At 40.0% G+C, this 17,465-nt stretch overlaps 1 protein-coding gene across 3 annotated transcripts in view; it reads left to right on the plus strand.

Annotated features, from left to right (window-relative positions):
* LOC132882175 (tenascin) overlaps window positions 1-17,465 on the plus strand; it is a 90,905-nt gene that overhangs the window by 22,427 nt on the left and 51,013 nt on the right. For all 3 annotated transcript variants that reach the window (XM_060915454.1, XM_060915453.1, XM_060915456.1), the window contains one exon: window positions 14,430-14,583. In XM_060915454.1, coding sequence (XP_060771437.1) covers window positions 14,430-14,583 — 154 coding nt within the window. The remainder of the gene's footprint in view (window positions 1-14,429; window positions 14,584-17,465) is intronic.

Raw genomic sequence — 17,465 nt, forward strand, 5'->3', positions numbered from 1 at the left:
CAGAAGAACACATTGGGTTCCACTCCTTCAGCCAAGAACAGGGATCTTAGAATCAACAACAAGTTCCTATTAAAGTGGCCAGGGAGTGTAGACATTGGTTTGTAATCAGGGTCTAAATGTTACAGTAATATTTACATTCGGAAAGTTCCTGGTATTCAGGGTCAGGTTACGCAGCTGCTTATGTGGCTTTTCATTCAGATTATTAAACTCACCCTGTGTGTAGCTCACAGCGCTGATGTTGCCAGATGTTTCTTGAGTAGAAGTGTCTGAGATGGAGTTTTCGATCACATCTACAAAACCACCACAAACACACAAAAACCTTTAAACCTGAAAACAATCAGGGAGAGAAAGAAACTGGACTGAAGAAGGTTCGATGCTGTCAAATGTAATACAATGTACGATAACAAGAGTCTCTTATATCTCCAATTTATTCTGTCCACATTCACTGGATATGAGCAATTGCACACTCTGATTGGTTACTTTACTACTGGGATATCAGCTCATATACCATCTCATCTCATTATCTCTAGCCGCTTTATCCTTCTACAGGGTCGCAGGCAAGCTGGAGCCTATCCCAGCTGACTACGGGCGAAAGGCGGGGTACACCCTGGACAAGTCGCCAGGTCATCACAGGGCTGACACATAGACACAGACAACCATTCACACTCACATTCACACCTACGGTCAATTTAGAGTCACCAGTTAACCTAAGCTGCATGTCTTTGGACTGTGGGGGGAAACCGGAGCACCCGGAGGAAACCCACGCGGACACGGGGAGAACATGCAAACTCCACACAGAAAGGCCCTCGCCGGCCCCGGGGCTCGAACCCAGGACCTTCTTGCTGTGAGGCGACAGCGCTAACCACTACACCACCATGCCGCCCTCATATACCATGAGTAGAGAAAAACAAAATGGCAGCGCACATCATGTCAGATATATTACTTTATCAAGTATTTAAAAGAAACAGAAATAGCTAAAGGTTTAGCTAGTTTTCCCCCCAAATATCTCCTGTTCAACACTCAAACCCAGTCGGTGGCGCTAATGCACCTTTTAATTGGTTTGCCAACCAACTTAAAGGTGAAATAAGAACTTGACTTGAAAACAAAACCCGAAAAAAATACAAAAAGAAAAACAAAATATGGAATAAAAGTATTTGACGGTAAGAACGTATCTTTTTTTATTTTTCAAGAATTATTATGATTGCATATTTCACAAATTGCTCCTGTCATTTTGGCGGTTTGTTTACATTCTAAGCAAAAATTATTTTGTTGGATTTTGTATAAAGTTTCTATTTATCAAATTTGCAAAAATTAAAAATAAAAATGCTCTGTTTCTCAAAATCCAGTGAATGTGGACAGAATAAAACAGTTATTCCACTCAATCTTGGATTATAGTTAACTCAGTGCTATGTGCCTCGTCGCCTATCAGCTCATGTACGATTCAATTTCATGGAATAACTGTTAATTATAAATGCGTGAACAGTCCGAGTTGTGGGCGGCACAGTGGTGTAGTGGTTAGCGCTGTCGCCTCACAGCAAGAAGGTCCTGGGTTCGAGCCCCGGGGCCGGCGAGGGCCTTTCTGTGTGGAGTTTGCATGTTGTCCGCGTGGGTTTCCTCTGGGTGCTCCGGTTTCCCCCACAGTCCAAAGACATGCAGGTTAGGTTAACTGGTGACTCTAAATTGACCGTAGGTGTGAATGTGAGTGTGAATGGTTGTCTGTGTCTATGTGTCAGCCCTGTGATGACCTGGCGACTTGTCCAGGGTGTACCCTGCCTTTCGCCCGTAGTCAGCTGGGATAGGCTCCAGCTTGCCTGCGACCCTGTAGAAGGATAAAGCGGCTAGAGATAATGAGATGAGATGAGTCCGAGTTGTAGTGTTTACATTAATCACTGGTTTAATTGAACTAAATGGCTTCCGTACTCATTCAGTAGCGCAGTATTTCACATTTTATTTTATTTTCATGCTCCAAAAGAAGCTATGAGGCTCTAAATCAAAGTGATGATTCACATCATAATGTGTGTGCAGGATATTGAACATTTTATTGCATTTTGATTTGTCAAATTGATTTAATTAAAGTCAGTGTTTGTGTTGTGTTAATCCGATGTGCTCTTTTGTAAAGAAAACATCTTTATGATGTGAAGAATAATCTGACCCAGCGCTCATCCGCTACATAAGTGTCAAGTCAAGTTTATTTGTATAGCGCTTTTCACAATAAACATTGTCGCAAAGCAGCTTTACAGAATTTGAACGACTTAAAACATGAGCTAATTTTATCCCTAATCTATCCCCAATGAGCAAGCCTGTGGTGACGGTGGCAAGGAAAAACTCCCTCAGACAACATGAGGAAGAAACCTCGAGAGGAACCAGACTCAAAAGGGAACCCATCCTCATTTGGGCAACAACAGACAGCATGACTATAATATTAACAGTTTTAACATGAAGTCAGTTTCGTTGATGTTATAAACTCTTCATTGATGGAAACTTGAGTACAAAACTGTTCATGATAACTGCAGTCCTAAAGTTAGCAAGTCAACTGTAGTCCTCAGTCATAAAAGCATTACTGTAAGAGTCCAGAGCGTCTTCCAAGTGTGACTTTCGACTGTCCATATGGGGCCGTCCTCCACAGGAGCGATGCGATGAGACTCCAGCCAGACGTAGGGCATCAGGATGGATCAGGCAGGTCCGAGGAGCAGACGAGGTTCAGCATCTCGATCAGTATACAAAGTGTAAAGAGGACAGAGAAACTTTACATTTATTATTTTTATTCAGAAAAAAAATTAACTCCTTGAGATCAGCAATGTCTCTGAATAAGACTGATGTCCTCCGTGTGGGATTTCTGGACTTCAAAGAGACAATATTATTCATGAAATAATTAATAGTGTCATCTTTGTGTGTTAATCTTGGCTTCAAATGCCGTTCCATAGTGTGTGTGAGTGTATTTACAGCCAGATCGTAAATTTCAATGTAACGTGGTGGAGTTACTCAGAGTGTCTGACAGTGGCATTGGATTTAACACTTGAGCTGAAATCGCACAAGAAAAATACGCTTAAGTTCAATCAAGATCAGAATCGAACGTAACCGAGACACACCTCTGCTTTAGATAAACTCCACCCCTGTGTGTTTAACTCTCACATAACTTCTGATCAGTTTTACTTTTCTGTAGTTAGGTCTGAGCTCTGAATACTGATGTGTGTAAAATGCATTGATAGTAGAGTGGAGCTCCATACTTAAAGGAGATACGTGGAACCTTTATTTTTAAATACATTTTTGAGTGGGTAGTATCTCCATCCTTGACTCTTGTATGCTGCATAAATGGGAATAAAAAATATATATTTTTGAGAGTTAAAATCGACCGCAAAGTTGGCATTGGGGCTGCCCTGCTGAGCCAGCCAGCACTGAGCACGTGACGTCACTTCGGTAACCAGTTTTAAGGCCAAGGCCTTTTACAGCTATAGACCAAAGCCAGACTCGGCAGGCGAGAGTGGTTGCAATGGCCTCTTCGTTCGGATTTATTGGAGATTCTTCGGATTCCTCAGATAGTAATACATCTCACAGTGATGGTCCTGAAATTGGAGTGTGTGTACATGCTACTGCTATACACGTAGAACTGTGTCAATTCGAACCATCAGAAAGTGAATCCGATAGTAACACATCAGATGAGTGTGAGCTGGATTAAAACAGGATAGGTGTTATAACTTATGCAACATGCATGTACATGCATGCATTTTCACTGATAAAACATAAAAGGTTAATTAAATAATCAGATGAACTGAGACAATTACATTCTGAAGCAAATTAAATAATCTTATACCGCTAACTTAACCCTTTGATGCAAAACATGGGTCAAAAGTGACCCGGCTGAGTTTTTATCTTCTATATCTTTGCAATAAATTAATTCCATCATTCAGTATTCAAGGTATTCCTCAATTAACTTGTTTTTGATCATCATACATCCTTTTTTTATTTTTTCCTTTCTGACTTTTTGAATAAAAACCCTTTTTTGTATCACTACCCTTCTAATGCACAACATGAGTCAAAAACGACCTGCATTCATTTTCCAGGTTATTTCATGTATGGCTGAGTGTTTCTATGATATACTTTTGAAATAAATTCATTTTGTCATTTACTTTTCCAAATATGCAGTAAATATCTTGTTTTTGTTTAGCACAAATCATCATTTTTATTTTTCCTTTCTTAAGTTATGAACAAGCACAGCTTTTGTAATTCTACATCAAGTTTACACACATGGGTCAGAACCGACCCGCATGCATTTACTCCAGCGTTTGGTGGGAACTGTGAATTGTGCTTGTGTCAGACATTTCACAGCTCAGCACAGCGCCCTTTGCCCATCTAATACATGCAAGTAATGTTTTTCAATTGTTCTAACATTACCTTAGAAAAAAATGGATTATGTTTAGGTTCCCTTGAGAGTGAGTAGATTACTTGTCAGAAAGTTACAAGTAATTACTATTAGCTACCGAGCTGTTGACATATTCTACTTTAGTTAGCTAATTTTATTGTAGTTGGCTTAGCTAACTACATAGTTAATAAATAAATAACTGGCCCCATTCACTGCTAAAGTAATTACTTGAAACAAATTATTATTATAGTATTAAGACATTTAATTTTAAATCACACTTGGATGACCCATGTGTAGTAATATAAAAATTATTTTTGTTCATAAAGTAGGAAAGAAAAAATTAAATTAATGATTTGTGGTAATTAAAAGCAAGATATTTAAAGAATACTTGGAATATTTAATCATAAAATAAATTGATTTCAAAAGATAGAACAAAGAAAAACTCAGTCAGCATGAAATAACCTGGAAAATGAATGCGGGTCATTTTTGACCCAATGTTGTGCATTAGAAGGGGTGTGCATATGTTTTTGCATCAAAGGATTAAACACACAATACAAGTTACATGTATTAATCTAAATGCAAGTAAACAACGTGTTGTTGTTGTTGTGATGTAACCAAATGAGAGTCGCAGCTTACCTGTCTGTGTTCTCGCTTTTTGAAGGCCGATCTTGTGGCCGATTGTTTTGAAACAATCTGACTTTCAGTTCTTTGTTCAGTTCTTAGTTCATTTGCTTCTTCCACGTAAGGGCGAGATATTGCTGCTGAGGCAAGCGTATTCAGCGGAGGAAAAAAAATCCAGCGGAGAAATCTGACGACTGGTCCATTCATTATCCATTTTCTCCATACTGAGTACTTCACCATCACTGCTCAGCTCACACTCCAGAAGAACTGGTGCAACTGAACTTACTTTCCTTTTCTTGTAGTTTTCTTTTCCTTTAATTGTTGGTACTGCACCCTCTTTCAATACGGGCTTATAGCCAACGCTCCTCAACAGATCAGAGGTTTCGTACGAATCTTCAGTAAAATGTGCAGAGCAGAGGAGAGACCACTTCGTAGGCGCCCAATCCGTGAACTTCTCACAAAACGCGTCCAAATCTTTGCAGTTTGAACATTCTTGGACCATGAATGCAACGTGAATCCACCTTCTGCCGTGTTGCTGTACTGGCCAGCAACACATCTACGTGACATGGCGACAAATTAGCTCAAAATGGAGGATCGGCATTGCAGTCAGCTCTGTGTTTTAGTATAGCGGAAATGGCGATGAGACCGATAGACTTCCTGCTGTGACGTCACAGATGTCAAGGTCATTCACTCAGACCGCTACCTATATGAATCACTTTAATCATGAAAATTACTATATTAGATTTATTGTAAATGCTTAAAACTATTCCTGTGCCGTTCCTGAGGTCTCAAGGCATTTATAAACAAAAGCGAGGCCATGGTTCTGCGTATATGGTTTAATTGCTGGAGTAATGAGTGATTATACTGAGATGGTTATGAGTTCAGCACGTTGGACTGCAATGTACTGTACCTGTAGATCATTTACAAGAATAAAAATCAATGGTTCATAAATAAATACATAAAGTATTTAAACCTGAATCTATGCACAGATATTGTAATTAAAAGGCTGTTAGTGAGGATTTTCAGGTTTGGACAAGACTTCAGTGCAGCTGAGGAATAAATTTAGGAGCAAAGGAGCCCGAAGAGAAAGAAAGAGAGAATTTACAGCACTGTTGGGAAGTTTAGGAATCGCATCGTCAAGAAATTCACAACAACAGACACATTCAGCGAGAGAGGACAGAGTCACCGAAATCAGAAAGAGCACATTTTTCCCTCTACCCAAAACGTGACATGGGTGGGTGTGAGAAAGAGTTTACAGCAGAAAACAAAGCAGAGAGAGAGACAGATAGATAGAGAGAGAGATGTAAGTGTTGAGTGCAAAGAGGAACAGTTACAGATGTAGGACGCTTGTTGCTAAGGGAGGAGTAAACATCGTCAGAAACATCAGCCTGGCCAGAGTCATGACATCATCGGCCAACAGCTGGGACGAGCGGATGGAGGAGCCAGAGACGGAGGGACAGACTCACAGAGGGGACAAAGAGACGGGTTGAAAGGTTCTGCTTTTATATTTGTTGATTAACGTGTGGTCCAGGGTTCTGTTCCAGGGATTTTCTGGAGATGAAGTGCCTCAAGGTGAACAGCTGGGTCTGCTTGCACTTATTTCAAAACCAGAACCAGCGCTCGAGAATGGTGCCAGAATGGAGAAGAAATTTATGCCTTTTTAAAGCACTGGCGAGTAAGCTTTCCGATGCATTAATGTGATAAATACAGGCTGATATCTTTCTCGCTGTGCTGACAGAGATGGTTTTGAGATCAGTACGCCGGGGTTGTGTTACACTGATAGATGAAAATTTCACATCACATCATTCTTTTCTATTCCAGTAATCCAGTTTCCCAAATAGAACTGCAGTTATGAGTCTCCTGGAGCAGTGAAATCCTCAGGGCTAATTAGGGAAACCTCTTGACATCTACAAACCACATCCCTTCTCATCGTTCCCATCACATGTGTTGGAGGTCTGGAAGTGCATAGCTGTTAGATGTGACAGTGTGACCCCAAACCCCCCACACCCCCCCACACCCCTGTGGTCCAGAAATTATCTTGATGCAAAACAAACATCCCATGACTCAGAATATCACAGGACTGAATCAAGGCGCCTCCTGGTGGCCAGATCCTCTTACTACATCAAGTCACATATTGCCTATCAACATCTCATCTCATGATCTGTAGCCACTTTATCCTGTTCTACAGGGTCGCAGGCAAGCTGGAGCCTATCCCAGCTGACTATGGGCGAAAGGCGGGGTAGACCCTGGACAAGTCACCAGGTTATCGCAGGGATAATAATAATAATTCTTGAAAAATTAAAAAAAAATACATTCTTACCATCAAATACTTTTATTCCATATTTTGTTTTGCTTTTTGTATTTTTGGGGGTTTTGTTTTCGAGTAGAGTTTTTATTTCATCCTTGGTTGGTTCAGCAACACGCTCCGCCATTTTGTTTTTCACTACTCATGGTATATGACCTGATAGCCTCGTAGTAGAGTAGCCAATCAGAGCGCGTGATTGGTCATATCCAGTGAATGTGGATAGAACAATTACATAGGTTTACCTTTATTCAGATGCATATTTACATTTTGGGCGGTGTATTGTTTTATATCCCTGACGTATGATTTTCCCCAACATCGAAATTGAAATTATGAGTTACAGTTTTGAGATTTTTAAACAATCATAAATCTAACTCTCAGATTCCCAGAGAAAAGTTTTTATCTTCGAATCAAATAGCTGCACTGACAAAAAGACAGAAGGCTGAACTGAACTGGAGGGAGCAGAGCTGAAGATGCTGAGGTTTTCATTGGGAGTGACAAAGTTGAACAGGATTGGAAATGAGTACATTAGAGGGACAGGACATGTAGGACGGCTTGGAGACAGAGTGAGAGAGAGGAGATTGAGATGGTTTGGACACGTACAGTGGTGCTTGAAAGTTTGTGAACCCTTTAGAATTTTCTATATTTCTGCATAAATATGACCTAAAACATCATCAGATTTTCACACAAGTCCTAAAAGTAGATAAAGAGAACCCAGTTAAACAAATGAGACAAAAATATTATACTTGGTCATTTATTTATTGAGGAAAATGATCCAATATTACATATCTGTGAGTGGCAAAATTATGTGAACCTCTAGGATTAGCAGTTAATTTGAAGGTGAAATTCGAGTCAGGTGTTTTCAATCAATGGGATGACAATCAGGTGTGAGTGGGCACCCTGTTTTACAACCCCGATTCCAAAAAAGTTGGGACAAAGTACAAATTGTAAATAAAAACGGAATGCAATGATGTGGAAGTTTCAAAATTCCAAATTTTATTCAGAATAGAACATAGATGACATATCAAATGTTTAAACTGAGAAAATGTATAATTTAAAGAGAAAAAATTAGGTGATTTTAAATTTCATGACAACAACACATCTCAAAAAAGTTGGGACAAGGCCATGTTTCCCACTGTGAGACATCCCCTTTTCTCTTTACAACAGTCTGTAAACGTCTGGGGACTGAGGAGACAAGTTGCTCAAGTTTAGGGATAGGAATGTTAACCCATTCTTGTCTAATGTAGGATTCTAGTTGCTCAACTGTCTTAGGTCTTTGTTGTCATATCTTCCGTTTTATGATGCGCCAAATGTTTTCTATGGGTGAAAGATCTGGACTGCAGGCTGGCCAGTTCAGTACCCGGACCCTTCTTCTACACAGCCATGATGCTGTAATTGATGCAGTATGTGGTTTGGCATTGTCATGTTGGAAAATGCAAGGTCTTCCCTGAAAGAGACGTCGTCTGGATGGGAGCATATGTTGCTCTAGAACCTGGATATACCTTTCAGCATTGATGGTGTCTTTCCAGATGTGTAAGCTGCCCATGCCACACACACTAATGCAACCCCATACCATCAGAGATGCAGGCTTCTGAACTGAGCGCTGATAACAACTCGGGTCGTCCTTCTCCTCTTTAGTCCGAATGACACGGTGTCCCTGATTTCCATAAAGAACTTCAAATTTTGATTCGTCTGACCACAGAACAGTTTTCCACTTTGCCACAGTCCATTTTAAATGAGCCTTGGCCCAGAGAAGATGTCTGCGCTTCTGGATCATGTTTAGATACGGCTTCTTCTTTGAACTATAGAGTTTTAGCTGGCAACGGCGGATGGCACGGTGAATTGTGTTCACAGATAATGTTCTCTGGAAATATTCCTGAGCCCATTTTGTGATTTCCAATACAGAAGCATGCCTGTATGTGATGCAGTGCCGTCTAAGGGCCCGAAGATCACGGGCACCCAGTATGGTTTTCCGGCCTTGACCCTTACGCACAGAGATTCTTCCAGATTCTCTGAATCTTTTGATGATATTATGCACTGTAGATGATGATATGTTCAAACTCTTTGCAATTTTACACTGTCGAACTCCTTTCTGATATTGCTCCACTATTTGTCGGTGCAGAATTAGGGGGATTGGTGATCCTCTTCCCATCTTTACTTCTGAGAGCTGCTGCCACTCCAAGATGCTCTTTGTATACCCAGTCATGTTAATGACCTATTGCCAGTTGACCTAATGAGTTGCAATTTGGTCCTCCAGCTGTTCCTTTTTTGTACCTTTAACTTTTCCAGCCTCTTATTGCCCCTGTCCCAACTTTTTTGAGATGTGTTGCTGTCATGAAATTTCAAATGAGCCAATATTTGGCATGAAATTTCAAAATGTCTCACTTTCGACATTTGATATGTTGTCTATGTTCTATTGTGAATACAATATCACTTTTTGAGATTTGTAAATTATTGCATTCCGTTTTTATTTACAATTTGTACTTTGTCCCAACTTTTTTGGAATCAGGGTTGTATTTAAAGAACAGGGATCTATCAAAGTCTGATCTTCACAACACATGTTTGTGGAAGTGTATCATGGCACGAACAAAGGAGATTTCTGAGGACCTCAGAAAAAGCGTTGTTGATGCTCATCAGGCTGGAAAAGGTTACAAAACCATCTCTAAAGAGTTTGGACTCCACCAATCCACAATCAGACAGATTGTGTACAAATGGAGGAAATTCAAGACTATTGTTACCCTCCCCAGGAGTGGTCGACCAACAAAGATCACTCCAAGAGCAAGGCGTGTAAGTGTCAGCGAGGCCGCAAAGGACCCCAGGCTAACTTCTAAGCAACTGAAGGCCTCTCTCACACTGGCTAATGTTAATGTTTATGAGTCCACCATCAGGAGAACACTGAACAACAATGGTGTGCATGGCAGGGTTGCAAGGAGAAAGCCACTGCTCTCCAAAAAGAACATTGCTGCTCATCTGCAGTTTGCTAAAGATCACGTGGACAAGCCAGAAGGCTATTGGAAAAATGTTTTGTGGATGGATGAGACCAAAATAGAACTTTTTGGTTTAAATGAGAAGTGTTATGTTTGGAGAAAGGAAAACACTGCATTCCAGCATAAGAACCTTATCCCATCTGTGAAACATGGTGGTGGTAGTGTCATGGTTTAGCCTGTATTGCTGCATCTGGGCTAGGACAGCTTGCCATCATTGATGGAACAATGAATTCTGAATTATACCAGCGAATTCTAAAGGAAAATGTTAGGACATCTGTCCATGAACTGAATCTCAAGAGAAGGTGGATCATGCAGCAAAACAACGACCCTAAGCACACAAGTCGTTCTACCAAAGAATGGTTAAAGAAGAATAAAGTTAATGTTTTGGAATGGCCAAGTCAAAGTCCTGACCTTAATCCAATCGAAATGTTGTGGAAGGACATGAAATGAGCAGTTGGGTGGTGTAGTGGTTATCATTGTCGCCTCACAGCAAGAAGGTTCTGGGTTTGAACTTCGTGGCCAACAGGGGCTTTTCTGTGTGGAGTGTGCATGTTCTCCCCATGTCTGCATGGGTTTCCTCCAGGTGCTCTGTTTTCCCCCACAGTTAAAAGACATGCAGATTCGGTACAATGGGGCCACTGTAATTGGCACAAGCTGTAGTGGTTTCCCAGCCATAATGTGTATATATATATATATATATATATATATATATATATATACAGTGGTGCTTGAAAGTTTGTGAACCCTTTAGAATTTTCTATATTTCTGCATAAATATGACCTAAAACATCATCAGATTTTCACACAAGTCCTAAAAGTAGATAAAGAGAACCCAGTTAAACAAATGAGACAAAAATATTATACTTGGTCATTTATTTATTGAGGAAAATGATCCAATATTACATATCTGTGAGTGGCAAAAGTATGTGAACCTCTAGGATTAGCAGTTAATTTGAAGGTGAAATTAGAGTCAGGTGTTTTCAGTCAATGGGATGAAAATCAGGTGTGAGTGGGCACCCTGTTTTATTTAAAGAACAGGGATCTATCAAAGTCTGATCTTCACAACACATGTTTGTGGAAGTGTATCATGGCACGAACAAAGGAGATTTCTGAGGACCTCAGAAAAAGTGTTGTTGATGCTCATCAGGCTGGAAAAGGTTACAAAACCATCTCTAAAGAGTTTGGACTCCACCAATCCACAGTCAGACAGATTGTGTGCAAATGGAGGAAATTCAAGACCATTGTTACCCTCCCCAGGAGTGGTCGACCAACAAAGGTCACTCCAAGAGCAAGGCGTGTAATAGTCGGCGAGGTCACAAAGGACCCCAGGGTAACTTCTAAGCAACTGAAGGCCTCTCTCACATTGGCTAATGTTAATGTTCATGAGTCCACCATCAGGAGAACACTGAACAACAATTATGTGCATGGCAGGGTTGCAAGGAGAAAACCACTGCTCTCCAAAAAGAACATTGCTGCTCGTCTGCAGTTTGCTAAAGATCATGTGAACAAGCCAGAAGGCTATTGGAAAATGTTTTGTGGATGGATGAGACCAAAATAGAACTTTTTGGTTTAAATAAGAAGCATTATGTTTGGAGAAAGGAAAACGCTGCATTCCAGCATAAGAACCTTATCCCATCTGTGAAACATGGTGGTGGTAGTATCATGGTTTGGGCCTGTTTTGCTGCATCTGGGCCAGGACAGCTTGCCGTCATTGATGGAACAATGAATTCTGAATTATACCAGCGAATTCTAAAGGAAAATGTCAGGACATCTGTCCATGAACTGAATCTCAAGAGAAGGTGGGTCATGCAGCAAGACAATGACCCGAAGCACACAAGTCATTCTACCAAAGAATGGTTAGAGAAGAATAAAGTTAATGTTTTGGGATGGCCAAGTCAAAGTCCTGACCTTAATCCAATGGAAATGTTGTGGAAGGACCTGAAGCGAGCAGTTCATTTGAGGAAATCCACCAACATCCCAGAGTTGAAGCTGTTCTGTACGGAGGAATGGGCTAAAATTCCTCCAAGCCGGTGTGCAGGACTGATCAACAGTTACTGCAAACGTTTAGTTGCAGTTATTGCTGCACAAGGGGGTCACACCAGATACTGAAAGCAAAGGTTCACATACTTTTGCCACTCACAGATATGTAATATTGGATCATTTTCCTCAATAAATAAATGACCAAGTATCATATTTTTGTCTCATTTGTTTAACTGGGTTCTCTTTATCTACTTTTAGGACTTGTGTGAAAATCTGATGATGTTTTAGGTCATATTTATGCAGAAATATAGAAAATTCTAAAGGGTTCACAAACTTTCAAGCACCACTGTGTGTATATATATATATATATATATATATATATATATATATATATATATATATATATATATATATATTTGTAATGGCAAAGCTAATAAATAAAAAAATAAATCAGTTCACGTGAGGAAACCCACCAACATCCCAGAGTTGAAGCTGTTCTGTACGGAGGAATGGGCTAAAATTCCTCCAAGCCAGTGTGCAGGACTGATCAACAGTTACCGCAAATGTTTAGTTGCAGTTATTGCTGCACAAGGGGGTCACACCAGATACTGAAAGCAAAGATTCACATACTTTTGCCACTCACAGATATGTAATATTGGATCATTTTTCTCAATAAATAACTGACCAAGTATAATATTTTGGTCTCATTTGTTTAACTGGGTTCTCTTTATCTACTTTTAGGACTTGTGTGAAAATCTGATGATGTTTTAGGTCATATTTATGCAGAAATATAGAAAATTCTAAAGGGTTCACAAAATTTCAAGCACCACTGTACAGAGGATTTAGCCTCATTACCACCGATTGAATACCCTGATATCAGTGTGAACTCTCTTGGGAACTCAACAGATGGATAATTTTTCAAATAATTGGAAAAATCCTTTTTTACTAGCGTGTAAGGATCTATCCCATCACAAAGAGCAACTTTCTGAAGGTATCTTGAACGTGCATTGGCCTTTAAACTGTGAAAATAGTCAGAGACGGTTTGACTAGCTCTTTACATAATGGCAGCCAAATCAGTTTGTCTGACCACCACTTCATTCACCGGAGGTAAACTCACAAGCAAAAGTCATGTGACTGAATACAACCTATTTGCATGAACCAAGACAAAAGATAATATTAAACACAGTTGATTTTATCAGAACATCAAGATGAGAAAAAGTCAGACTTAAAACAACTGTCCTGACCACCTTTCACCAAATGATGAAGATGATGGGAGTGCGCTATGACTCTAGCACAACTTAATTTGGACTGCGATGGTGAGATGGCTTGAAAAGTTGCTTGGTGTAAGGCTCGCAGAAGATGACCTGATCAAACAAGTGAAATCAGGACAAGATTGAAACCCCATTTTTTCTCAGAGTGTCTGTATTAACCAGGGAAGTGTGTGGAATTCCAAATTATTGCTCATTCTTTTCTTCTGAATACCCAGAACCTGTCAGGTGTTTAAGATTTAGTCGTGGTACTTGGTACACACTTCAAGAAAAGGTTATTTAATGGTATAATTAAGGGTTCTTCACTTCCCAAAAAGGTCCTTCATAGAACCCGTTCCAATTGGAAAACACTTTGGTGGCAGGTTCTACCTAGAACCTTAAAGGGTTCACTCTTACCCCTTTTCAACCAACAGGGAACGTATTCCGTTCTTGTTCACAGACCAAATTTTGAAACGTTCGGAGCATTTCGACCAAAAATAAATTGGTTCAAATCCTGAAAAGTTGGTTCCCAGCTGGAACCAAAATATAGCTGGTTTTTCCAGCACAAATCATGATGACATCAGTGGGTGTGTCATTAGTTTGGAAAGAAAGCAGAACACAGCGATGGAGAACGCAACAAAAAAGGAAACATCTTCAGAAACTAATGGCGCGAAAACAAATATCTGCAATATCAGAACAAAAGCTTGCAGGTAATCAATGTGCTCTGCTATCTTGGTGCTACTGTTTACTCCCGTTATGAATTGTGCCATGCCCTCCACTCAAATCCGGTGAAACCATGGGCTGGTTCACTAGCTGGCACCAAGCTTCAAAGAATCCTGAATGGAACCAGTTCAAGAACCTGTTCCCTGTTGGTCAAAAAAGGGTTCCAGAAGGCCTACCAAAAGGTTATATTTTGTAATCTATGCCCTGCAGAAAGAAAGTGATCAGAAGATCACATCCACGGTGAATGGTGGATTCAGCACCTACACTCAGGTGGGCCTGGCTCCTGGGCAGCAGTACACAGTGACCATCATTGGGGAGAAAGATGGCAAGATGGGCGCTAAGAGTATGACATCATTCAAAACCTGTGAGTCTGAACAGTTAATTCGTGTCCAACATACATTAAAATACTTTCATATGTTTTCACTGCAGTTTCTTGTCATTCTAAACACAAAGATCATCTATGACAGGTACTTTATATGAAATAATATCATACAGTTCTGTGCAAAGGTCTCAGACACATACAATGAAGCAAAGCCCATATTTGGTGTGACAACCCTTTGCTTTAAAAATAGCAGTCTCAGGTTTCATGCTGAATGTTCAAACCCCCTTGTTTTGTTCTTGCCATCTCAGGTCCAATGAGTGCAGTTTTATAAGGAAATGAGCTGTAGGTTTTACTGAGCATCTTCCAGAACCACATGCAGTTCTTCTGGACACTTTGACTGTCACACTCGCTTCTTCATTTTGCAGAAAATAAACCACAGCCTTCATTGTGTTTTTGTCAGAAAAAAAACAAGACTTTTGCACAGAACTGTACCACGATGCATGTCATGTTGAACCATGAGGTAGATGAGCTACAACAGCAGAAGACCACCCCGTGTTTCCCTCCTGTCAGCCAAGAACAAGAATCTGAGCCTGTCAGCTATCATGGAGACAGACTGACCCAGACCGGACAGTTTATGATTGGAAAAACATCATCTGGTCTTTTCAGCATGTACGTTCTGAGATGTTTTTGTGTTCTCCACAGCTGTAAAGAGTGGATATTTGAGTTCCTGGAGCCTTCCTGTCAGTGGTCTCTCTCATCAACATGGTGTTTCAGCCTGTAGAACTACTGCTCACTGGATATTTTTGTTTTTTGCGCCATTCTGTGTGTGAAAGTCCCTCTGGATCAGGGCGTCTGCCAAATGCCATGAATGTAAAAGTAAAATCCCAGAAGATCAGTTGTTTCTGGAATACTCAAACCAGCACATCTGGCAACAACAACATATCATCTGTTAAAGTCACAGAGATCACATTTTTCTTCATTCTGATGTTTGATGTGAAGCTCTTGACCAGGATCTGCAGGAGTTTATGCATTGTGCTGCTGCCACAGGATTGGCTGATTGGATAAGAGGCTCTTTGCAGCTAGAGGTCATGTGCTTGGATAGCGCTTAGCAAAATGAAAGTGGAGAGCAGGCGTTCAGGTAAACAAAACCCTCAACAAGGTCAGGAACAAAAGTTTCAGCAGTTTATCATGCTTAATCTCTTTCCTTTTCTAGAAGAATTGTCAACGTAGTTTTGCAAGTTTACTTCAGGCTCAGTTTTACCAGAAAAAGTTATTTCATTGTGAAGGCATTGACTTTTTGGATCTTCGTGGCCAAACAACATGGCGACTTCGCAAGGTACACCAAAAACCCCTGTAAAAGCATTTATTTTAATTCTAACAGCTCCATGATAAACGTTGTCAAGGTATAGAGTTGTTTTCGGAAAGTTAGGCTCCATCTTGAAGATATAAACAAACAATTTCCTGCAACGATAACACGAACGTATTACAGCACATCGATGGCTCATTGATGATTTTATGTGACATGATTTTGTTCATTTTTATTCACTGAGAAAGTAACCTTTTTAGACAGCAAGAATCACATTGCTATGGCAACAGACATTGTTTCCTCGTATCCGTGTCAGTGCTGCGTATGCGTCATCTCGCCGAATGAGATTTAAACTTAATAAAAGTGAAGTCTGTTGATTCACAGATTTTGTTGCCAGTAAAAATCACATGGTGACAGAAAATTTCTGATGAGATTTTTAGAATTAGAAGTTTTTATTTGTCACATACACTATCGTTCAAAAGTTTGGGGTCACCCAGACAATTTTGTGTTTTCCATGAAAAGTCACACTTTTATTTCCCACCATAAGTTGTAAAATGAATAGAAAATATAGTCAAGACATTTTTCTGGCCATTTTGAGCATTTAATCGACCCCACAAATGTGATGCTCCAGAAACTCAATCTGCTCAAAGGAAGGTCAGTTTTATAGCTTCTCTAAAGAGCTAAACTGTTTTCAGCTGTGCTAACATGATTGTACAAGGGTTTTCTAATCATCCATTAGCCTTCTGAGGCAATGAGCAAACACATTGTACCATTAGAACACTGGAGTGAGAGTTGCTGGAAATGGGCCTCTATACACCTATGGAGATATTGCACCAAAAACCAGACATTTGCAGCTAGAATAGTCATTTACCACATTAGCAATGTATAGAGTGGATTTCTGATTAGTTTAAAGTGATCTTCATTGAAAAGAACAGTGCTTTTCTTTCAAAAATAAGGACATTTCAAAGTGACCCCAAACTTTTGAACGGTAGTGTATACACATGAAAATGATAAGGTGGAAAGAGCTGAGAGGAGGAGGAGGGAAGCCGAGGTTCGTGTTATCATCACGGTAAATTATTTGTTTATATCTTCAAGCTGGAGCTAAACTGTATAAAAAACAACTATATGCTTTGAAATCTTTTATTATGGAGCCGTTTGAGCTGTTCAAATTAAAATAAATGCTTTTACAGGGTTTTTTGGTGTACATACCTTGTAAAGTCGCCATGTTGCTGGGCCACGAAGATCCAAACACCTTCTGCTAAAAGTCAATGCCTTTGTGATAAAATAATTTTTTCTTGTAAAAATGACCCTGAAGTAAATGTAGAAAACTACTTTGACAATTCTTCTAAAAAAGGAAAAAGATTAAGCACTATAAACTGCTGAAACTTTTGTTCCTGACCTTGTTGAGGGTTTTGTTTACCTGAATCCCTGCTCTCCACTTTCGTGTTGCTAAGTGGTATCCAAGCATGTGACCTCTAGCTGCAAAGAGCCTCTTGCATGAATGTTCATTAGCCGCCAGTGAGGTGGTAAATCATTAAAGCTAGATAAATTAACCTAAACTTTGGGACTGTCCAATAGGAGTGCACTTGTTCCCATATAAATCTCTCGGACAGGTCCA

The sequence above is a fragment of the Neoarius graeffei genome, chromosome 2 (assembly GCF_027579695.1).
Source record: "Neoarius graeffei isolate fNeoGra1 chromosome 2, fNeoGra1.pri, whole genome shotgun sequence".
NCBI lineage: Eukaryota > Metazoa > Chordata > Actinopteri > Siluriformes > Ariidae > Neoarius > Neoarius graeffei.